The sequence below is a fragment of the Antrostomus carolinensis genome, unplaced genomic scaffold (genome assembly GCF_000700745.2).
Source record: "Antrostomus carolinensis isolate BGI_N321 unplaced genomic scaffold, ASM70074v2 scaffold3332, whole genome shotgun sequence".
NCBI classification, from domain to species: Eukaryota; Metazoa; Chordata; class Aves; order Caprimulgiformes; family Caprimulgidae; genus Antrostomus; species Antrostomus carolinensis.
Window position 1 is genome coordinate 1484 of NW_010301404.1, and position 24196 is coordinate 25679.

At 37.4% G+C, this 24196-nt stretch overlaps 1 protein-coding gene across 1 annotated transcript in view; it reads left to right on the plus strand.

The window, feature by feature from the left end:
• Positions 1-22765, plus strand: part of UPF3A (UPF3A regulator of nonsense mediated mRNA decay) — a gene marked incomplete at its 5' end in the record, with an annotated part of 23060 nt that extends 295 nt beyond the window's left edge. The window contains 8 exons of the mRNA XM_010163415.2: positions 8746-8852; positions 10842-10940; positions 11036-11146; positions 14611-14666; positions 14758-14916; positions 16696-16856; positions 19190-19484; positions 22455-22765. Coding sequence (XP_010161717.2) covers positions 8746-8852; positions 10842-10940; positions 11036-11146; positions 14611-14666; positions 14758-14916; positions 16696-16856; positions 19190-19484; positions 22455-22628 — 1162 coding nt within the window. The remainder of the gene's footprint in view (positions 1-8745; positions 8853-10841; positions 10941-11035; positions 11147-14610; positions 14667-14757; positions 14917-16695; positions 16857-19189; positions 19485-22454) is intronic.
• Between the last annotated feature and the right edge of the window lie 1431 nt (positions 22766-24196).

Genomic DNA, 24196 nt, shown 5'->3' on the forward strand with positions numbered 1-24196 from the left:
TTAAGCCAGAAAGTTTTTGTGTATGAATAGGACATAATTTTATTTGAAAGCCTCATGTTTCTTTTAACCTTCCTTGGTAAAATGCAAGAGAGTTGTTTATTGTCTGTGAGAAAGAGTCAACGTAGGACAGATATCACAGAAGTTTTTTCATGAGTGCCATGTGAGCTTAGTTTCTTTGTTTGCTTACATGTTTTTGTATTTATTTCATACACTTTCAAAACTAAAAAAGAAATAGTGGTTGATTTTAAAATAAGTCAGAATTGGTGGTATATTGATATAATTTACTCAATATCACAGTGGTAAAATACTATTCCCTTTCAATCAGAACAATTTACAGAAGTGAAGGAACTTGACCATTAAAATAAACAAAATACCTTGTATGCTACATCTGCATGTGTTCCGAAAAACTAAAATATGAGATCCATCTTGCTCCTCTTAGCCTTTCTTAGTGTGCAATTAATCATCCTCCACAGGCACCAGAATTTTTCCATTGACTACATAGTGATCCTGGATGATTATTGCTGACCAGCTTTTAAGGTTAGGGGTGACACCACCCAGAGCAGGTCGACTTTCCCTTGCAGGGAATTGTTTGTGGCAAATTGCTCTTGGAACAGTCTAGTTCCTGGGTTGATTTTATTTGAAAGGATAATGCCACTTCTTGGCACCGCTGCATTATTAGATGGTTAACTCTGACTATATGGGTTCTCACAGAGTCAGTTCCACAATCAGAGAGAAACAAATGTCTGTTTAGCAAAACTTCATGGCAGTTGCTTGACCTAGAAAGTTACACATATGTGCAACAACAAAATAGTAGGTGCTTCAGCTTTTCTGTTAGAAGCACAAAGGATGTGAAGTTAGGAAAGAGGAGTATTTAGTCTGATTTGAAGTCTTTGTAGTTACTCACATTTCTCTTCTGAGACTTGTCATCTGTATTTCCAAATGGATCTCTTTAAGGCTTCTGTCGCAGCTGTTCATTTGATAAGGTGAAAATACCAGAGGCAAACCGAAAATTCTCTGAAGAATCTCTGTGCCCTCAGAGTGTTTAGCTGCACAAATGCAAGGAAACAGTTAAAAAATTACAGTTTTAGTTTTCCAGAACAATTGTTGGCATAAGAATTTAGGGAGTCAGCCGTCTTAGAAAAGAGAAGGCACTAGCAACAGTTGTACATATAAAGTTTCATTTCTCTCTACTTTTTGTGGTGAAATTTGGAGTACTCAACATCTTGCTGTCCACTCATTTAATTTCATTTGTGTCAGATTACTGATGAAAGATAATGTGGTTTTTCTCTCATGCTGTGTTACTTGTCATGTACTTTCATATAGCTAGAGACAGAACATATGTATATATAAAAAAGTTTGTTAGATCACATATATGACACAGTAGTTCATTCTAGTAGAGGGATGAGGACATGCTTAGAACACTTTAAAATTCATTTGCCTCGAAGAGCAGATCTTGAGGATTAAAAATAACAAAAAGTCTGAAGAAAATAAAGCTGTATTTCTTATATGTTTTGCTACTAGACTTCAAGATGCAGCAAGCAGAGAGTACATATTTTTAAACTGCTTTTTGAACAATTAAGTCTCATATGTGTTACTTGGATTGTCAATTTCCTTGAGTCTTGTGCATGAGCCCTGTAATAAAATAATGATCTGGAAGAAAAATGTTCTCTTCCTCATGAGTTTTGGATTCATGTTCTCTTCTGCCTTCACGAATTGAAGCTCTCTAGAAAAAAGTGTTTTCATTTCAGTTTGAATTTTTCAGCATGTTTCATACTTGCTTTTTATTTTCTTCATCTTCTTAAAAATTATGCTTTCATACAAAAGATGTATTTTTTCAGAATGGGTTTATCTTTATATGGTTTGTACGGCTGCAGCTTCTTTCAGCAAACTACAGAGTTTAAATGGGCATTTAGCTGCAGTTGTGCAGAGTTTGGCTTGACTGATTGTTCTTTGAATGGCCCAGGATCACTTTGCCCCCTTTGTTTGAATGCTGACACATACCCACATCCATCTGGTTATGACTTAACTCTTTACATGTTCACACACTCTAGAAACTTTCAGAAATTGTAAGTTAGAGGCAAGATTAATACAGTGAGTCTGAGTCTCCTCTTATCCAGCGGGGAACTCTTTTCTGAGTACGAAGCATTGTGTTGCAGTAATCTGTCATGTTATGGACAGTTCACAAAATTCCAGAAAACTCTCTTCGTGCCATTCCAGCTAACAGGAGAGCTACAGAACAAGGTGGGAACGTTCTCTCCACAGTGCCCTCTCTTTCACTCATTAGCTTTTTTCTAGATCTTGTACCATGTGCACAGGGGCAACCTATCCAGAGAGTTCAGGTATAATAAAAACAGGGGAAGATTATAAGCAAATTCCACGTTATCTAACAAGAGAGATTTGGTGAAGAAGATTTGGTGAAGCTACTCGGTGCAGAGGATCTGTTTGTTGGAAAGAGAAAGGAGCATACAAATGTTTTGATGCAGAAGCAAATTTGCCTCAAGAGATGTAACATCTCAGTTTAACCCCATCCTGTGTAACTAGACAACAGAAGTTTCTAAGAGCTCATTCGGGTTTCTTCAGCTGTGGGTACAGAATTCTGGATTTTTGACACAATGCTGTTAAACCATAGAACTCCTGGTCAGAAACTGATGCCAGGAATGAATCTGTGAAAACCTGTTGAACACAAGGATACCAGTTCTGTATTGCAAAGTCCCTAGGCTGCAAGTAGCTGAAACTGTTTACTAGGAGAAGTGTCAGTGTATAGTTCTCCTTTTTAATAAACTTTCTCCAAGCATCTTCTCCTAGTTGCTGTCAGAGAGAGGACTAGAGAGGTATAACTATTAGCTCTTTCTACATTTTTATTTCCAAGGTCATCTCACCCTAGAGGACAAAACAAACAGTTGCAGTCCTACCTATATGCTTTTGCAAGATACAGAATCACACAGAATCACAGAATGTTACGCATTATCAACTCCAGTTTCACTATTTTTGCAGTCTAAAGGTTATTTTTAAGTTTACAATGTCTTGTTATTATAGGAAAGCTATAAAGTTTTCATTAAGTAATGTCATTAATGTATAACACTTTTTCAGTTACATCCGTTTCAGTAAAATAATTTCAGAAAGACACGTTTGCATTGTGTTTATTTTTTTCAGATTCATCTGATTCACTGCATTACATTTATTCTTTTGTACATTGACATCAAAATACAAACAAAACACTATTTCTGTGGCTTGAGGGATGTTTGTTGGATAGATGCACTATCTTATCAGTGATAATCAAGACTTTGCCTTCCTGACAGTCTATCTTGTTCTCAGGCTCCAAATATTAACTGTTTTTTCCAGATACTCTTTTCTTGTCTGCATGTAAATGTTTCTGAGTCTTCTGAAGACGTGAGTCGTGATTTGAGCTCTGGCCCTGCAGGATTTTGGTCATCCCTTGGGACTGGCACTGAAGGCTGAGTGCTAGGACTCGTTAACAGTGTTATGAGGTTATAAAAGTAAGAAGATCTGAGCAGGAGCTTTCCTTGTGTGAAAGCCAGTCAAATAATCGATGCCATGCCATATATTGCAGAGAGTGATTAAACTTCTTGCAAACAGCACTGTTCCTTTCCCTTTCATAACTGCTTCCCAGCATTTTGCTCAGGGTTATTAACGTTGTAGGATGGCGATATGCACCCAGGAGCTGCAGCTCTGAAGGGGCAGCACCTTCAGAGCTTTAACAGAACCACCAGTACCATGTTTTGGATGGAATGAATGACAGTCTGTCATCACAACTGCATAGTCTTTCTGCTTCTCCACTGCCAGGCAAACTGTGCTTATTTGCATCTGTAAAAAGGACAGGCTAAGTTAATTTAAAATCATGGCAGTTCCATCCACTATGTGGATGACCACACAAGGTGAGAGACGAGAGGATGAAGGCCGGTGGATTTTAGCTTGACATGACAATGTGGATGATGAGTTATCTGTTTGATCAGAAATTACATGATACATGAACCGATGGAGGAGTTTATTTAACACTCCACAATTTAGATGTAGAGAACTATATATTTAAATTTATATACATGTGAGCATATGTTTTTATATCTTTATATACACACACCATGACTGTCAGGTTGGTAAGTATTTTTACTAAGATGCGATGTCTTTTTATAGTTTCCATTTTGCTGTTTGTATTGTAGATAACTATTTAAAATTGCTTTCCTGTATACCAGTCTCTTTTACACAGTTGTGTTGGTTTTGTTAGTTTCTACTTTGTAGAAGAAGTAAACCATTAGAATGTGTCTGTTATTAAAATTACTATGAAACACGGAGATTATATACTAGGTATTACAGAAATACATGTAACCTAAGAGACTGAATACTCTTGAATGCACAGCAGAAAACGAAGGAACTGAAGAAGTCCCACTCATCTGGGTTAGTTCCATAGAGATTACTCTGATATCCCAGAGATGCCAACACCATGTGCAGTGCCTCTGTCCAAAACATGATACAGATGGAAAGCAACATTATAGACAGCAAACACAAGGGAAAATAGAACCAGCTGTCTGATTATAAAACTAACCATGCAGCCTCAGAACTGAATTTCAAATCCCACTATGCTGGTAGATACCTGAAAAAAGGAGGAGGCACCCAGAGTTCAGTGGCCCTTCTGTAGGACTCAGCTTGAAGGCAAAATCCTGAAGAGCAAAGGCTGTATTTTATCTCATAACTGGTGAACGTAAAGTACAAAAGTAGAGCAGGGCTGTTTCTTCCTAGGAGAGGGTATTAGGCACAGAGTCCCCGTGGCCCTGTGAAGCCCTGTGCATTCTCTGCTGCACTGTCACGCTGGTGGGTTTTCAGTGGACAGGTGAAGAGAGAATCCAGGGTGGGTGGAGGTGTGAGAGCTGCAGTTGGGAGTCAAGTATCTGAAACTCAGAGTAAGAGAGAGTATTTCATATGCAGGCCAGTGCTAACCATTTCCAATTTGCTACATTTAATTAGTTTCCTATTTAGAGAGTGAGTTTTATTCATATATTTTTTTAGGCCCACTGCACACTTTGCTGGGTGAAAAGCCTAACATGGGGGTCTGAAACACTCGGTGATCAAGATTTTATATGCTGAGCACTCTTGACATCCAACTGGCTCGTATGTTTCTCATATGAGAACCAACTATTTGTAGAAGTGGCTCTATCAGAGAAGGAACTTGTAATTGCTAAGCATTGTCATAGCCATGTTTTTACAACCTTCTACCCTGATACATAGCAACAGTAATGGACAGACAATCCTATTTTATTGTGCTACTGTGCACATCAATATCCTTCTGTGCACAAGCATGCTTTTATATTTTTGCATGTTTCTGCTGATGTGAATGAAGTTCTTGAAGATGTTAATAATGTATAGCAACAACACTGGATCCCTTATTTGCAAGGTAAATTCAAAATCTCTGCTTTTCCAGAGTCCCATTTATGCAGTTGAGACTCATTCTTTTCTTACTAATAAGTGCTTAATAACCATACCAAATGTTTCTCTGTTCTGAAGGATACTCACTCTGAAAAGCCTAAGCTGAAAATGTTAGAAAAATACTGTGTTGTGTACCAGGAAAAGTTTGTGTTGCCAAAGCAGATGAACAGATGGCATTGATGTACAAGCTAGAGGAAACAAGGAAGGAGTAAGCCTTTGTATTTTCACTTCTGTTTCATGATGGTTATGTGCCCAACCATAAGGTTCTAAGTTACTGCAGGAAAAAGAAAATCCAACTATATGATGAACCTGTTTGCTGTGCACTGAGACAGAGAAGAAATGCCATGATAAGGTAGTAGCTGGGAGGCTTGTCTGAGTCCCAGTCTTTGATGTACAGAAAGTTTTAGTATTTTACAAAAACTGAAGATGGATAAAACACTGAAATAGTTGTTTAGATTAGGAGCTGAAACTCAATTTCTCAGTCTCAGGTAATAATGACTGCGCTGAAAAATAATGCTCCCTTAAGATTCCTGGTTTTGTCTGTGAATCTTTAGCACTTCAAGTGCGTAGTCATATCAGTCTCTAGTATCAGGCATCATTTAATTTAAACATCAAATAACATGAAGTGTAAGAATAGGCTGCATCAAGAGAAGCATGGCCAGCAGGTCGAGGGAGGTGATTCTGCCCCTCTGCTCCGCTCTTGCAAAGCCCCACCTGGAATGCTGCGTCCAGTTCTGGAGCCCCCAACAGAAGAAAGACATGGACCAGTTGGAACAAGTCCAGAGAAGGGCCACCAGGATGATCCGAGGGCTGGAGCACCTCTCCTATGAGGACAGGCTGAGAGAGTTGGGGCTGTTCAGCCTGAAAAAGAGAAGGCTTAGGGGAGATCTTATAGTGGCCTTCCAATACCTGAAGGGGCCTACAAGAAAGCTGGGGAGGGACTTTTCATAAGGGCAACTAATGACAAGACAAGGGGAAATGGGTTTAAACTGGAAGAGGGCAGGTTTAGATTAGATATTAGGAAGAAGTTCTTTAGTGTGAGGGTGGTCAGACACTGGAACAGGTTGCCCAAGGAAGTTGTTGATGCCCCCTCCCTGGAAGTGTTTAAGGCCAGGCTGGATGAGGCTTTGAGCAACCTGGTCTAGTGGAAGGTGTCCCTGCTCATGGCAGGGGGGTTGGAACTAGATGATCTTTGAGGTCCCTTCCAATCCAAACCGTTCTATGATTCTATGATTCTATGAATAGTCCTGTTAACATGAGAGAGAAGAAAGTTTACTTCTTCCTGGGAGCCATCACTTACCAGACTTCTTCACTTTCCAGCCATTGGGCAGCACAGAGACATTTCTTCCAGAACAGTTATAGAGTGCCACAATAAAGTTTTCTCCTTTACATCTTTTACATACACTTACAGGTTGTTTTTAAAGATTTTTTTAACTGTATGTAATTATGAAAAGTGTTGCTATTTATTTATTTATTTATTTATTTATTTATTTAGCTTTGATACCAGGATGATGAGAAGGAAGGTGGCTTGTTTTGTCTGCTTTGCATCTTGGTAACTCCACAGCAACCCTCGAGATACCTTGTGTTGCATGAGTAGACCGAAGGTGTGCAAATCTGATCACAGAGGACTCTGCACGGTTTGCAGAACCCCATGACAAAACACATCTACATGCCACCATGTTCATTCACCATCAAGCTGTCTAGAGGTTGCTTGGAAGCAAGTCCATAGCTGTGAGGCATCTGTAGGCTGTGGCGGATGAGGGAGCATGCCATGCCTGTAGCGTCGTTCAGCACTGCTTCGTGTCAGCAGCATAGCCCTAGCCTTGCCCTAGCTGGCATTTTTGTGGTTACCTGCTTACAGTTCATTCAATGCTATTCCCATCCTAGAATATCAGAATATAGTGAGTAAATATGGATGAAAGAGCTCTTCCTTAGAATCAGGTTTATCCTCTGCATGCTGTGGAAACATTCCATAGCTGGTATTTGCAAAACATCTAAGTGAAAAAAGTGCCTTTAGTTTTTTGTTAAACATTTCTCCTGGTTACAGTATCAAACACAAATTTGGTGGGTTTACAAAATCATTGGTTAGTTATTGACAGCACTGCTATTTATGGTCACATTCTAACACCCAAAGTGTAGTCCACATGGATGCACATTTGAAAAAAAAGAAAAAAAATTACTTGTTTTGTGGTAACTGCGTTGCTTTGAGCTGCCACATGGGTGGATCCTGTGATCCCACCCATATTTTTGCTCTTTCTCAGTCACTCTAATCTGATTCTGAAATACAGTTCCAACTGTGTGCGTTGAACCTGCTGCTGGTGGTGAGTCTGCCTGAAGACAGACCGTGTGTGGCAACAGTTTTATGAACGTAGGTATTTTAAAGTTACGGGCTTGTGTTCAAATACATTCAAAATCCTGGTGTAGTGCACAGCTATCACTGAAAGCAGTTTAAGCCAAACTGTTTTATATCACAGTGGCAAGGGTTTAAAGCATGTGCACGCCATGACTCACAGAAACTTAACTGATGGGTGGTAATTCATTAAATCACCTCAGTTTCATTGTGGTTGGTGGTGTGCCAACCCTGAGGTTTTTATCAGGCACATTATATATTTACCCTTGGAGTGGGATCTATGCCAAAACATTCTTGAAGAATCAGAGTTGTTTTAGGTAAGTACTTGTTCCTTCTTTTGCTAGAAATGCTTTGGATTTTCACAGTAATTTTTCTTCACAACTGGACATTGCATATATGTTCATACACAAGTATGTCAGAATTTATTTATTTGTATATAATTCAGTGCATTATCTTGACAATTACTAGGTTATTTAATCTTCCTTACAGGTGGAAATCTCTTTAAATACAGTGACAGCTTGGCAACTGCCCTTTCACTGGGAGCTTTTACTTACCTTCTCCTGTTTCAGGGATAGAAGACTTTCTTAGCATGCCCAAGAAGTTCTCCAAAAGCACCACTGTTATTCATATATCTTAAATAATGAAATATTAGCATTAAGGCTTTGATCCTGTACAATGGAAGCATATGCTGTGCAATTTAGGGAGACAAAACAAACTAGAAATATTTGTCTCAGTTCAGAATAAATTTCACAGTTGCACCCAGGAACTCAGTTGTTCAATTACTTTTTGTCATATATATAATTACATTTGTATATGTAAAGACTTCAGTATGCATGTTTAAGGTAGCCATTTTTCAAAGAAGATGAGAATTGCTGTGTGATCCCCCTAGTTTTACTTTTTTCCTAGTCCTGAACAGAATAGTAAATAACAGAAAATAAAATTGTTTCTTTTTGCAGCCTTTATCCTCATCTCTACTCAAGAGCATACATTAACTTTAGAAATCCTGAGGACATCCTTCTTTTTAGAGATCGCTTTGATGGCTATGTCTTCATTGATAATAAAGGTTGGACTATTTGTAAGATACTAAATATGTTTATATACATATACCATTTTAGAATATTAATTTATTTCCTTTTTGCTAATTATGCCAGGTTTTTTTCTCAATATACAGTTAATTACATATATATTAAAATCTAGCACTTAAAAGATAACGAAGTGCAAAATATATTTATTCATGTAGTCTTGCTTGTCTGTGTGGTGTGCTTGCTTTATCTGCATTCTTGTACCTTAAGCAATACACTATCAAGATCCTATTGATATAATTCATACAAGCCTCACAGTTTATCACAACAGTAACTGAACTCATTGCAGACACAAATCCTTACATCTTCACTGTGGTTTTGTGAGATGAAGTCGTACCACTTAGTCCTGTTTTGAAAATGCAAGACGAAAATTTTACTTCATAATTTTGGTTTCCCACTTGGAGATATGTGTGGCTTGACTTTTTAGAGCATTTGCAGACATCTTGAGTTCCAAGAATAAGAACACAAAAATTACTCACCATCTTTAAAATGTTCAGTCTGCAGAAGTTTGCCCAACAGTAAAGAAAAACTCTGTGATGTAGGTGTGGATAAATCCAGGTCTCCTACAGTAGCATGAAACTGCTAGAGCCAGGAAATGGTGCTTTCCCTTTAGCAGTTCCATGCCTCATTCACTCATACCTTCTGTAAGAAATTGCCTGGGTTGTATAAAACAGACATAGATTTGTGGGTTTCTTATGTAGAGATTGTCTGTTCTGTACACTTAATCCTGTGGAGGTCCTGCAAAAAGTAGTCCTGTCCAGGCTGACTGGAGGGTTGATCTCTAAAGAAGCTGGCTGTGAAACTAACAAATTCCTCTTCACCATTTCCTATCTGAGATATTTTACAGGCTTTTAACTTAATCAGATTTGGATGGATTTTCCTAGAGATGGAGAACAACACATTCCTCACAGTGTGTGATTCCCAGATTTCAAATTCTGGTTGTCTTAGATGAAAAACTAGAAATAAATTATATTTATGATTCTGCCAAGACTTCACTTTGTCTAAATTAAGCATGTTCTTCGGTGTTATGCTGGACTGAAGCCAGAATATTCTGTACATTGCAAAACTGAGCTTGGACACAGCTGGACAGTTTGGCATGATTGTTTGTGCAAATAAAGAGCACAAGTTTTGACTAAAGGTGCCCTCTGGTGAGGCTTGTGGCAGCACTGCATTCATGAGGCTAAAATTAAAAAAAAAGGATTACCAGGTTCAATAACATTCAATAACAAATCTTCTAGCAAATTTAAGCCAGGTTTTCAGTGGACTTGAGGAAAGTGTGATCTTGAACCTGCTGCACATGGAGACTGGGAAAAATTCAAAAGGTACACAGAGTTCTGACTCCAGTCCAAAGAAGAATCCAGTATTTAAAACAATTCGAAACAAAGAATCCATGCCAGTAAACACAGGCAAGAAGTTGCATAGTCCATCTTTAACAGAAAAAAAGAGGTTGCACACAATTCTACATACTGATTTTTACAGTTTTGGATCTGAAAGATGGTGGTATGGTTTATTATTGCATATTACCATAGTACTTATTTTTTAAGCTTTTTGGAAAACTTTACAGAAGCAGGTCAATTGTTTTGGATTCATTTCCCAGTAGTACTTGTCAAGCTGAGGCTTTATGTAAATTTTTATAATCGATGAATATCTGTGAAGAGTTAAAAGGGAATTATAAATTATAATGCAAGAATTTTATTGTGCAACAGTAGTCACCTTCATCTTGACAGTCTTTGTTAGCATGTCAAAAATATTTAATATTCTATAATTAAAATATAAATGTATTTTGTTTTTAATCTAAAATATTGCTACAAGTAATTTTTCATTAGAAGTTTAGGATGGGATTGTAGAAATGTTCACCTTTGATTTCAAGTAAAACTGCGCAACACAAGTTTCAAGAGTTTTGAAAATCTTGCTTGAGTATGAGTAATCTTTCTCCTCTCTCAAAAAGTTAAGCATTGATCTCTTTTAAGGTTTGGAGTATCCTGCAGTGGTTGAATTTGCTCCATTCCAAAAGATTTCAAAAAAGAAGCTGAAGAAGAAAGATGCCAAAGCCGGGAGCATTGAAGATGGTAAACATATTTTCTTGGCATCTGAGTGGAAAATAGATTCAATTTCTGTCATGTATTGTAAAGTATTAACAAAATTCAAAAATTTTTCTTCACAGATCCAGAATATAGGAAATTTTTAGAGAGTTATTGTGCTGATGAAGAGAAAATCTGTGCCAATCCTGAGATTCTTTTGGGAGAGATTGAGGCCAAAACAAGGGAACTCATTGGTCTGTTTTCCTGATTTTTCTTATTATTGAGAATATTAAATGTCTTATTTTTATATCTTTATGACATTACCTGCAACAGCTGATCTGTTCAGTCTAACAGAGGTTGAGATTATTGCAGTTAAATTTTTGTTATCTGGACAAGTAGTGACAAGAAACTCACCACCTGTTCTTTTAAGTCTCTATGCATGGAATCACTTCCCTGGAAGTTTTGCATGCACAATGGCTTCAGAAATAGGTCCTTAATACTTCTGAATACTTACAGGTGTTTTAAAAGATGGCAGATTATTTTTAAAAGATAAAGTAGCTGAATATTAACAATTGATCCCAGATATTATATGCTTTTATTAAGAAACATGAAATGACCTCTCTCTGTTCTCACGGTCAAGATTCTGCAAAAGCTTTGAAAGGAAGGCAGCAACACCTTGTGTTGTGTATGTTGTGACTTTCAGTCTCGGGGAATCTTTAGTAAGAACAACACTGAAACCTTCAATGCCAGTAGGCAGTTTTCAGGATGATGTGAAATATTGATGTGCTGTATCTCCAAGTGACAACATGCAGAACACTTACTCTTGCCCTAGGTGTGACAATCGAGTAGGGAAAAAAAAATCAACCTTTGCTATTATTTCTTTACAGTGTAAAAGGAGCCACCTCTTGTGATCAGAATCATAGAACAGAATCATAGAATTGTTTTGGTTGGAAAAAACCTTTAAGATTATCTAGTCCAACCATAAACCTAACACTATCAAGTCCACCACCAAACTACATCTTTTAAATACCTCCAGGGATGGTGACTCCACCACCTCCCTGAGCAGCCTGTTCCAATGCCTGACAACCCTTTCGGTGAAGAAATGTTGCCTAATATCCAGACTAAACCTCCCCTGGTACCTCTTGAGGCCATTTTCTCTTGTCCTATCGCTTGTTACTGCAGTTTGTCTGTTTGTCCCTGTCTGTGACAAGCATTTCTGGCATTAATTATTCTTCATATGCACAAATTAATAGTTGACTGGAGAGATCTGGAACTTGAACAACTTAGAGGGAATGGAAATTTTAGAAGTATGGACATCTAGATAATTCTGTTATCAATAAAAGTTGTTTGTTGCTTTTCTAGATAGGGAAGTTCCCCAACAATTTTTACTTATCCTAAATCTTCCCTAGTATTTGACAGCAGAGTAAAAGCAGTCAAAATTTTCTAAGAAATTTAAAATTTATGAGTTTACAATTTCAAGAAAGGTTTGTTAAATTAAAAATAAAAATGATTAGTCTTGAGAGTTGCAGATTTCTGAGTAACAGTATTGGCTGAAGGCAGCATTACATTAGGAGTTTTAATGTTTTGTTTCTGTCAAATCACAGGAAATCAAATTAGTTGCTTTATTTTTTCTGCTATTCAAAATGGTAACCATTGCTATCAATACAAAACCAAAGATTATGTCAGTGGGTAGCATGTTTGTAGCAAAGTTACGAAAGGGCTTAGTTGCATGTCCAGTTTCAAAGGTGTTACTCCTATGAACAACACGCCCAGGACTTTGTTGGCAGAATTGGGCCTCACATTCTCAGCATTTCTCCAGGTAGTGTTACCGCAAACCAGCATGTTTTATGCATCACATCAGATGTGTTAGCTCATCAGTTTCAGTGTGACAAAGGGATATAAAACAGATTTTCTCTGTAACAAGATGAAGGTAAGCTCATTCTTCTGGCTTGTTTGTAGAGAGCAAGATAAAATAGAAAAGTTATTGCTGACACAGTTCTTCATTTTGTAGTTTATTTTATTTGAAATTTTCTTAAATATTTTAAGAAAAACCTCTTATATTTTTATTTGCAGCCAGGCCCATAAATAAGATCACTAAGATTCAGGTTTGGTAAACATTCTTTTTTGCCCTCCCCTTTATCACACTGCCTCTCTGCCTTGAACTTCAAGTTACAATTTCTGGTGAAACCTCTTGCATCACAGCCTTAGTCATGAGTAGGGTCATGTTCTGGTCTCCCAGTGCAGCTTATCCTTTCCCCAGACCCAAAGGTTCCAATTTGTGATCACTTTCAGCATGTAAAAGTGCCAAGGGGTGGACACTGCTCAGACAGGGGAACTTGGGGGAGCAGGAGAGAAGAGGCAGAACTGTAGATCTGTAAGACTGGTAGGGAGGGTGCTGGGGACCTAAAATTTGTCAAAAATTATGGGCAGGTGAGAGACAGAGGTGGGGACTAGCATGGGGAGTCTAGGGATAGAGGGACAAGATCTCAAATGAACAGTCTTTTTTGGTTTTTGCTTTTGACCAGTGGTATTTGCTTAAATATTGAATCCTATTAAGCTTTCCCATTCAAAACTACCTCACAAGGTTTTATCATTAACAAATGGGTTGCCCCAGAATATTCACACTTTCAAGAATAAGAAACATTCAGATGTTTTTGGGATATGGATTGTGACTAGATTTTGGCTATACCATTTCAAATTTGATTAAAACTGTTTTTATTTCTTCCTTTTTTTTTTTTTTTTTCCTTACAAATCCTGTCATACATTCCAGTAGTGAAATTTTCTTTTGATTTGAGGAAGAGTCCTATAAATAACTGTAGAGCAATTTCTAGTAGTAAACATTTTCTGTAACTCGATCCTGGGACATCTTAAGACAGACAAAATTTGTTGTAACTACTCCCAGCTGTAAGTACATGAATTCAAGTTTGAATTCAATACTGACAGTCATGAATACTGTACATGATACAGAATTTGATGACATTCTCCCAAGTTTTTGTAGAATTTGGGCATGGTTCAGGCAGGTGGCTTAGGCTAGATTTTGGAGCGTGACCACAGCTCTGTAACATAAAAATGGCTGTGTGATCCAGCAGATGAGGCTTTTTTTTTGTTATTTGGGAAGCCTGGGTTTTATTGAATCTGCTGATACTTTGTTGTGTAACCTGGGACAAGCCACTTTTCTCTTACTCATCCCATTTTCCCATGGAGAGGTGAATGCTAAATGGTAGTTAAATGGAAATGTTATATGAGAATGCAAATGTTCCTTTCATGATGTACTTTGAAATTTGGGATTGAAAAATGCTATGTGAGATTACAGTAATGTGGGCTGTATATGAACAGCAATATAGCTAGGTTTTGATGTACAAAATTATAATGTAAGAATAGATTCTGAAAAAAAATTCATTCCTTTTTGGTAAATAATTGTTTGATGAGCGAGAGAAAAAAGCCATTCTCTGAACTGAAAAGATAGGGTTTTAAAATTAAATGTTAAATAATCATGCAACGTATCTCTGTTGTTTCTAACCCTAACAGCAAAAAAACAACAAAGTGTTTCTAAAATGGAATGATGGGAATGCCTTCAAAAATATATAAAATAAATAGATTTATTAATTATTTAGCTCCCTTGCAGATAAAGCTAGAAAAAAGAGGTTAGTGCTGAAGTAAAGAAATGAGTACATATTTTAGGAGTTGAACACTATATCACAAATTTTTTGTGTTTTAGCTAGAAGAACAACACCCCTTTTGGAATATATTAAAAATAGAAAATTAGAAAAGCAGGTACGTTCAGACTTTTGCCTGAAGTTCAACATTTATGTTTCACATGGTTTTCTGTTGGACAATTTACAATGAATCATTTTGAACTCTTCAGAGAATTCGAGAAGAGAAAAGAGAAGAACGAAGGCGGAGAGAATTGGAGAAGAAACGTCTGCGGGAGGAAGAGAAACGGAAGCGCAGAGAAGAAGAAAGACGTAAAAGAAAAGAAGTGGAGAAGCAAAAGAAGATATCTGAAAAAGAAATAAGGATCAAGGTACCGTAATGCAAAAACCTCTCCTTTGAAGGTATCTGAAAGTTCCTTTGGTATCTCACTTACTTACACTGTTGATGCACTGTGCTGCGGTACAGTGTGGAGGTACCAAACCAGTTTTGACTGGAAGGGGAAGTAATGTAGGGCTCTGACTAAATAGTGGTGTTGAAAAATGTGACTAATTACCGTAAGTACAATGATGTGCTGATGCAGTTCTGGCAGGTAACTCGGATATCTTTATACAAACACTGCAACATTCTATGCTGACATAACCTGACAGAACCAAATTGTTCTGTGCTAACGTGTCAGAAGGTTATTGCCAATATGGATTTAACCCTTTCTGTCATTAGAATCTTCACCTAGCCATATGTGCTGAGATTTTTTGTGTTTATGCTCAGAACTGATTTATTTTAATAATACACTTTAACCAAGTTATAACAAAGTGTTGCTACTTTCAGGCTTAATCTGAATAGATGTGCTTTTAATGACTTTACTTAGGCAGGCGTATTTTGTGCTGTGTGGGCATTTAAATCCTTATTTGTATATGATAACATAGATAAAAACTATGCGTCTCAATTAAATTTTGTGGTATTGGAAAGGTTTTATAGGGTGTTTTGAAGAGAAAAATTGGTACGAGAGTCTATAGCTTAACACAAGGGCACACAGACTCACTCCAGATCTTCGGGTGAAGCCACAGAGCTGTGTACTTCTTTTCCTTTTCTTCCTGGACAACAGTTGCTTACTCCTGGATGTAAAAAAATAGTGAGTTTTGAAGCCAAATTACATATTTTTCTTTTTTTGGTGTGAAGAAAAACATACTGGAACTTCAGAAGAAAAGGGAGTTATTCTTTAAAACGTATTACCCAAACCTGGTTGTCCAAAAGACCCCAGTATTTATGATATATCTGTGACAATGTGATCTTGAAAGCTAGTTCTGTCTCCTAAACAAAAGGAAGATACTACCTGAGAGAAACACTACAGAAGTTTTAAATATCGCAGAAGAGAAACCTGTGACTGATTTAAAAAAAAAAAAAGGGTGTAATGATAATGAAAAGACTGATGAAATGTTCTGCTTATTCTTGAAATGTTAGAGAAATAGTTTGAGACAGTTGGTCTTTCTATAAAGATTATTCCTGTAATGCTAGACACTGCTCAAGCCCTGTGTGAGTCATTTGTTGTGAAAGGAACAGACTTCTTGGAAATCTTAATCGCCCAGGTGAAAATGCAATGTGGTCTTTTCTGCTAACATCATAATTTTTTCCTCAGTCTGTATTTCTATCAGGATGTATTTATACTAAGCACCTACTTCTATATGCCACTCTATCCCAAGTAGTTAACGTGTAACATATTTTATATATAATATTTAATAGAGTGAAGTATTAATCTTACTCCTTTTGTCTTAGAGGTTTTGCTTTTTATTTTATTGGCAATAATATTGAGCTCTGTTATATGATTTCTAAGAAACTGTAGACCATAATAATATCTTTATGTATAAAACTTAGGAGAGAAGAGTAGGTAAGTGCTTTGTCCAGAATTCTCAGCATATTTAAGTGTGCAGTTGAATGCCTGCTGATGACTGTTACTCCTTAGCAAAAGTATACTGCTCTCTTTAAATGAATTTTTAAAATTTATACTTTGAAAAATATATTCCTAGCATTTAAATATCTTCAATGTTAATATCAATAATCACATTAATGTTTTATATATTTAATACATTGTTAGAATGTCTGTTACAGCAGGGGAGAATAATTTTACATCATAATATAAACAAATATTTCTTAGCTTCTTAAGAAGCCTGAAAAAGGAGATGAGCTGGCCAGTGAAAAGCACAAAGAAAAAGGTGAAGAAGCTGACATTGAAGAAAATAAATGGGGTACATTACCTGGAGCTGGGAGTATAAAACCCAAATCATTGGAGGGTTCACTGAAAGAACTTAAGGAAAAGTAAGTGATATTTATCTTTTAAGCTCCAAATTAGATCCTGAATGTTTTCATTTGAAGGCTTAAACTTAAATGTGATCTAAGTTGTGTGTTGTCTGGGTGTTTTGTCAGCAAGGAACTGATTTCATTCAGTGTGTGAACAAATCTCTCACTGCCCTTTTTGTAAAATTACTGATCTGATGGCAGTATTTGTGGATCATAGAATGGTTTGGGTTGGAATTTGTTATTTGTGAAATGTTTTGAAATCCCAGATTGGAAGGATTTTTTCGTGAAAAGTCATTCAGAGTTTCATTGTTATTTCACCTGCTCCCTATCAAGAGCTCAGGTAAGGCCCTCTTCCCATTACTAATGTCAAAGACTAAATTGCCTCAGATGTCTTACTCTTCCATCACACTCTCTTCATTTTTGCTGCAATAAACAGATAAATATGTTTGATAAATGGGATAATGGCAGAGTAGTTAAGGTGTGAATGACAGCCTTATGATCAATGGGTGCAGAAGGCTGCCTCTGTCTCCCACTGCCTTTTGTGTTGCATATATAATAGTAGGAACAAGAGGTATAGCCCAGTTCTGTAACTACTGTAGCCTGGAAATGTCTTACAGATTTTTTCAGCAGCTGGTTCTCTCTCTTGTCCTTTGGCACGTGTATCCCATCACAAGCAGGATTCACCTATAAGATATGTAAGATACATAACTAAGAATAATATGCTGCTGAGGTAAACTATACTTTGTTCTTCAGTATAGAGTTTTTCAGCCAAGCTCTCAAAAGTACTTTGCAAAATGAAAGACCTGAATCTGAGATGTATATGTGCAATTTGTACATAAGGACAAGCTTGAGCATTTAAATAGTTTACCTAAGGTATTAAATACACAGTGTTAGAGGGAGTTTGGGGTTGTGCTCTAGGAACCTTGCAGGCTACCTGTCTATTCTGAGACCTGGAGCTGGTGTCTAGGACAGCACATAAAACATGAAACAAAACAACTTACAGCCACATACCCCTTGAGAGCTAACATGGTATTTTATGTATATGTATCTATGCTACAGGTCCTGTGTCTCTGTAATTGTGACTGATGCAGGTGTCTGTGACAGCTGGGATGTTGCTTCCACTTGGTGAATGCGTTATGCTGACATGAGCAGTCTTGTGAAATGCTGAATAACCTACCTGGCATTCAGGTTTTTTTACTGACCTCCGGCTCTTCCGGAGATGGGGCTTCTGTCTTGGCAGCCCCACCAATGCCCAAGTTCATGGCTGAGGGTGACAATTTTCACAGTTCTGTTTTGTTTTGTTTTGTTTTTTTAATATAGAAAGATATACTTTTATTGATATTAAACCATTCTAAATGAGAGGCATATCACTATTTGATCACTTCACCACTAGAAAATTTCCATCCTCTCTGACTCTGTCTGCTGATTCCCAAAATGTGAGCAGACTGTCAAAAGCAACTTTCCTGTTTCAATTTTAAGTATTTATGCATATGAAATATATAAAAAGAAACTGTCTGTGTTTACTCCTTTAAAAGTTCAATCTGTTCTGTAATCTTTCTTCATTATTTGCAGTTTGGCTGTATGAGAGAAGCACCTGCTTGCTGAACAGGAACAATGAAGTGAATAAGAGAACTGAGAATTGTATCAGGCAGGCAGCAAGATGTTGCAAACTAATAGTCTTTATAGTATAAACCAATTGCAGCATAGCATAAATTAAGTATTATGTTGTGGTAAGGTAATGGTCCTTCCCCTAAAGAAAATATGCAAAGGTAGGCTAAATTACTTGGAGACATAATAAACAAAAGCCTGGAACATAAGTATTCATTTTGACAAATAACTTCTGCAAGTTGCAATGTCAGTGAAAAATATTTGTTAAAGAGAGTCATAAAACTTTACAAATTGATACACAATACCTGCACAATTGCTTTGGTCCCTGAATGTTCCCATCAAGGGAATACTGATATACATGAGTCACCTTGAGAACAGGCCACAAGAGCTAATCATGCAGCATGTGTTTATGTGAAGAGTATTGGGGAACTATTTATGGGATTGCAAAGAGGGATAAAAGTTGAAGAATGGGCCTTCCACAACAGCTGCACAAAAGTCCAGTTTTGCTTGCCAAGCTTTGTCTGCTATTTTGAACTGAATGTACAGTCGAGGCCTGGACATCCATGGATGAGACATTCAGCAAAATTGCACATAACCCCTTTTTAATGAGAAGAGAACAGCTTTGCCATACAATTGATCTAAATACTGCTCAAGTCAAAGGAAGGCCTTGTATTATATCCTTCAACAGCTTTGTTTTTTTACTATTAATTGCTTGGATTTTCTTTCTTTTTATACATACTCAGGTCACAAAATGATAGTGACAAAGATCAAAGAGATTTGGAGAGAAGATTTCGAGAAAAAGAACCTGAAAGACCAAGGTACCGATTGGATGATGGCAGAAAGCATAGAGCTCACTATGAGTTTGACAAGTTTGTGAGAAGGAATGAAGAAGAGCTGAAATGGGGGAAAGGATACAACCAAGACAGAGGAAAGAAAGGGAACTACACCTACAGCTTCACTGTGGAGGCAGTAGACAAACTGGGTAAAGAGGACAAGTGTGATGACATGGCATCCAAAAAGGAGCGCATAAGAAATAAGGTTCTTTTATTCATTTAGGATAATCTTTCATTAGTTAAATACGCTTCAAGATCACAGGTTTTACTTTTGCAAACTCAGCATAAAGATGCTTTTTCAAAAAAAGCAATTCTTTATTTCATTTTCAGTAAAACCCAGAATTCTTTCTGTTGTTATCGGAGGACAACAGCAGTTAAAATAATTTAAGGTCACAGGTTTCTGCGCATTCATATTTACAATATATAGAAGAATGACTGTTTTCCTTTCAGCCCTAGCATTTTTTGAACACTATTCTTGGAAGCCTTGTATTTTATGAGTGTATTAAAAATTGTTATACTTCTGATCTGTAATGAAATTTAAAACTGTGGCATGCTAGTCTTTTAGAAATGTACTTCCATCACCCAGCTCATAAAGTAATTATATTATGGATTGGCCAGGCATTGCTCAATAGAGGAACTATAATGACTGAAATAAATAGCTAATTCAGAGACCATTGTATTTAGAGGGTATGAACATGCAAATTCTTCAGTATTTCCTACCCAGCAGTACAAAAAGGCTGTTGTTTGGTTAGGACAAATTATCCTCCTGGTCGCTTTCAGTGAAAGAGCAGGTGCAAAACTGGTGCAAGTTGGGCCTATAGCGGGGTGTGTAGAAAAGCCGTCCCTCTCTTGTCTCCCAGAGCCATATGCATAATTTTTCTCAGACTGTCTGATTTCATGGATGTGCCAGAGTCTTTTCAGGAGGCAGCTCTCCTCGTCACCCTCATTCTCTCTCCCTTCTGATCCTAGATGTTCCACTAAAGCTGACTGAAACGCTGGTTTGTGTAGAAAATTATTCTGCACGTGAAACTCTTCTTTCAAAGTGAGTTGCTTGATCTGTGATGGGGACTAAGCGTGCCAAGGAGTAAATTGGTCACATGCAGGGTGAGTCTGTATGGAGAGTGCACAGAGCAAGTCCAGGTGGACTCGCTCTGCATATCAAGTAAATCGTGTTGTGCCATCACAGAAAGCCTGGTGTGCCCCGCTTTTTGTTTATGCAAAGGTCCGCTGGGCAGTATGGGTGAGATTTATCTGTCTATACACGAGCCACTTTCTACCTGCACCAGCTTCTCAAGTGATAGAATGGTCAGAAAAAAGGCTAGTTCAAAAGCAGGAAGATAGGAAAAGCAATTTTCCTCCTGCTTGCCATGCTGCTCCTGAAATCTGGTGAAATATCTGCAACCTTGGAACTGGATGGAGGGTCTTGAGGGCCTTTTGTCAGCCTTACAAAGCCACCTCCTTTTTATTTCTTCCCATCACATTTCTGGTAGCTTGCTGAGTCTCTGGATTAGTCCACACTTAAAAGTGCTTGATTTGTTCCCTAAACAAAATAAGCGGTATCAGTAAAGTTTTTTGCAATGTGGTGACTTTTTCCTTAGAGTATTTATTGCATACATAAGAGTTAGGGGCTGAGTTTTCCAACTTGCCCATAGAATTAACAATGCCAGCACAACTTTTTAGGCAGAGATTGAGCCTCTTTCTAAAGTTTGTAAGACTTAATTAGAAAATGGGAAATTACTGGTGTAAGTAACAGTTGTGCTAGCTTTCATGCAAAATGGAGGGTAAAGTGTCTGTGACATGAAAACTTGTTTGGCTCCTTTATCATCAACTTTCCAATGGACACTGCTTGTCAGGGGATCGAGTTTTATGCAGCTGTTTGTGATGTAGAAAGTTGTATGTTACGCATTTCACACCACACTAGAAAGCACTAACTTGAATTACCTAGTTGTATGGCCCAATAGTGAATCTTGATATCTGGTCTAAAGAGACAGAGAAAAAAGTGGAGCAAAAGTGACAACGGTGAAGGAAAAAGAAAGAAAAAGGGAAAATGCATATTTGGAATAAAAAAAAAAAAAAGAATGAATGAACAAAAGACCAGAATTACTTCAAATTATGGAGGCAATGGAAAATTAATATAGTTTGATGTAGGACCATTTCAGTGCTCTGCCACAGTCTTATAATAGGCTGTTTAATTTTGTTTGCTAAACTTAACACAAGACTTTGGTCAGAAAGCTTAGGTTTTGGTGAACGGGTTGCTTCGTAATGTTAAAACTGGTAGTTGTAAAATACTCTTACTAGGAAACTACTTCTTAAGCAGTATGTTTTATTATTGAAATTTCAAGAATAAAAAGTGCTCTCAAGAGCTATGGAATGACATCATTTGCAGGTTTGAGGTGTCTTTTCCTTGTAACCTGGCTCCTTCTGCCATGTTCCAGTGATCAGATTGGCCTGTGTATGATGGGGTCCCCCACAAAGCCTGCACAAGCTCCAGTTGTACTCACTTCATTGTCAGTGGGTGAATTGTCCTGCTCTCATACTCAGTATGGAAGGCGTGATGAAGCAGAACAATAACTGTGCAATTTTATTTTGATATGTGTAATTAAAATGTGCATTCCATGTTTAAACTGTGGTACTGATTCATGACTGGGAGTCATGATACAGTGCACATGTATCAGCTGGTCAGGTTCAGTGGAGGATAATTTTCTATCTGTTACCTGCTAAATTGTTCTCCGGTTGGTCTTATTTTTTTATACTTATATTAAATATGTGTCATTCATTTGCAGAGTTGCAAGTGCACAGGCTATTGTTCTTCCCAGTTGATGTTAGTGAAAGTAGCAACATTAGCAACATTTTTTAGAGTTTTACCTGCAATACTGTGTTTGGTAATTGTCTGCAGTATTTCTCCTTATTTACATCAAATATATCTAAGATCTTTAATTCTTATAGCTTTCTTAATTTATTCAAAATGCTTGGCTCCCAAAAATAGTGTTACAAAAAAGACAGATATTAAATACTCAGTCGATTTTCATTCCACTCCATTTTCCTGGGTCTTATGAAATGTAAAGTGATTTAACACAAAATTGACTTTCTTCACAAGCATTCCATCACTTCAGAGTTCCACGTACGTATCCTGCACAGCTTTCTCAGAGCGTTAACCACATCTCCTTCCTTCTAGGATCGCCCAGCCATGCAGTTATACCAGCCAGGAGCTCGCATCCGAACACATACGGGATCTACAAGTAAAACCTATGACTGCAGTGGGAAATCCTTTGAAGATGCTCTTGATAAAAAGTATGAGGCAGATAACTCAGCTGGAGGTGGTTCTGAGAACATCGAAGAAGCAGAATAAAACAGTCTGGAGGAAAGACTTGTGAAAAGGGGTGAACTTAAGGTTCAGTGTCATCATCAAAAAATCCATAGGGCTGCTTCGGAACTCCACAGGCAGTTGCACCAACAAAATTATAGTAGCTCTGCCTCTTACTTTCTGTAAAATAAAGGGAAGAGTGACTGGAGGCACACAAAGTATCGTGCAGCAAAGGAATAGAGTTGCTTTTTTACAAAAAGCAGTGCAAACACTATTTGCCTAATTTAAAAGCAGTTCAATATTTTATTAGATTTACCTTGAAAACCAGGAAACCTGTAATAAAGGATTATTTATATAAGACTTTTCAGAAGCTATTTCACCTTTTCAAGTCTAAAGAAATGCAACGTAGATTTGCATCAGTTTGAAATCTGAGGCACTTTAAATGTGTTTGGTGCGTGACATGAGGGTCCCAGGACCCCCTCCTGGCTGCAGGGAGTTGCTGTCGGACTGGGTGGGACTGGCCCCGGGAGGAAGCTCTGGAGCCGGTCAGTGGTGTTTGCAGGAGGAGGCCCGCAGTGCGCGCAGTGGTGAGACCTGTCCGTTGGTATCTGTACCTCATTGTGTTTACATTGGTTTTCAGTTAGCTATAGCATCAGAGGGTAAGTGTTAATAAAGCTACAAGTACGTTGTTAAGGGAGTTTGTCATTTTCTGAGCCACTTTTGCCTTTTTTGTTTTAACAGATTCTTGTGCTTCAGACAGAAAAATGCTAACACAAACCTCAGCACTTCAACAATAGGTCTGGTTTGAATAAATTAGCTGGTTTTTATGTTTTTGACACTGACTTTAAAAAAAAAAAAGTGGTTGTACAGTGATTACTTTTTATATGCTAATGTTTCATATGAGTTGCGGTTACAGGGTTTGGAAAATGTATGATACATGAACGTTTTGCAGTTCTGTTTGTTAAAAAAATAAACACACATGAATGTCAACTGTGAACTTCCATTTTGTAAGATCTAAGACAAATTCTGCCCTCTGATGCAGACATATATATATATATATATATGTGCGTGTGTGTGTATCTTTGATTGGTTTCAGTGATAGCCACACGTTTACGGAAGGGCAGAACATGTTCATTTATCTCATTGCTGAAAATTTCTCCGTTGTCTGAAACTGAGACCTGCTTTGTCATTGAAGTTAAAGAGTAAGATTTTTTAATTTATTTTATTTATTTTTACATCCTCTTTGAACATTTTAAGCATAACATCTAATTGTTCTAGACTGAAAAGTTAGTTACTGTATTTTCCCAGATATTAAGCATTAAATAAAATAAAAGCAAAAAGATTTTGACTGTGGTTTTGAGATGTGACCTTCTGCAATCTTTTATCTACTACTCTAGAAAAATTAAGGTGCTATGCTACTTGGTATTCTTATGAAGCAGATAAAAACACAACTGAGAATAATTTTAATATCAGTCTACGTAAGTGAGCTGCCAACTGAAATGACTTCAAGCCATTTGGTTTTAGCTCCATCTAAAGTTTATCTTGTATGCCAAGTTTATTCTGACTGCAGCAGAAGGATTTTATCCTGGCGTCCTGGCTGAGTCAGGTAATAT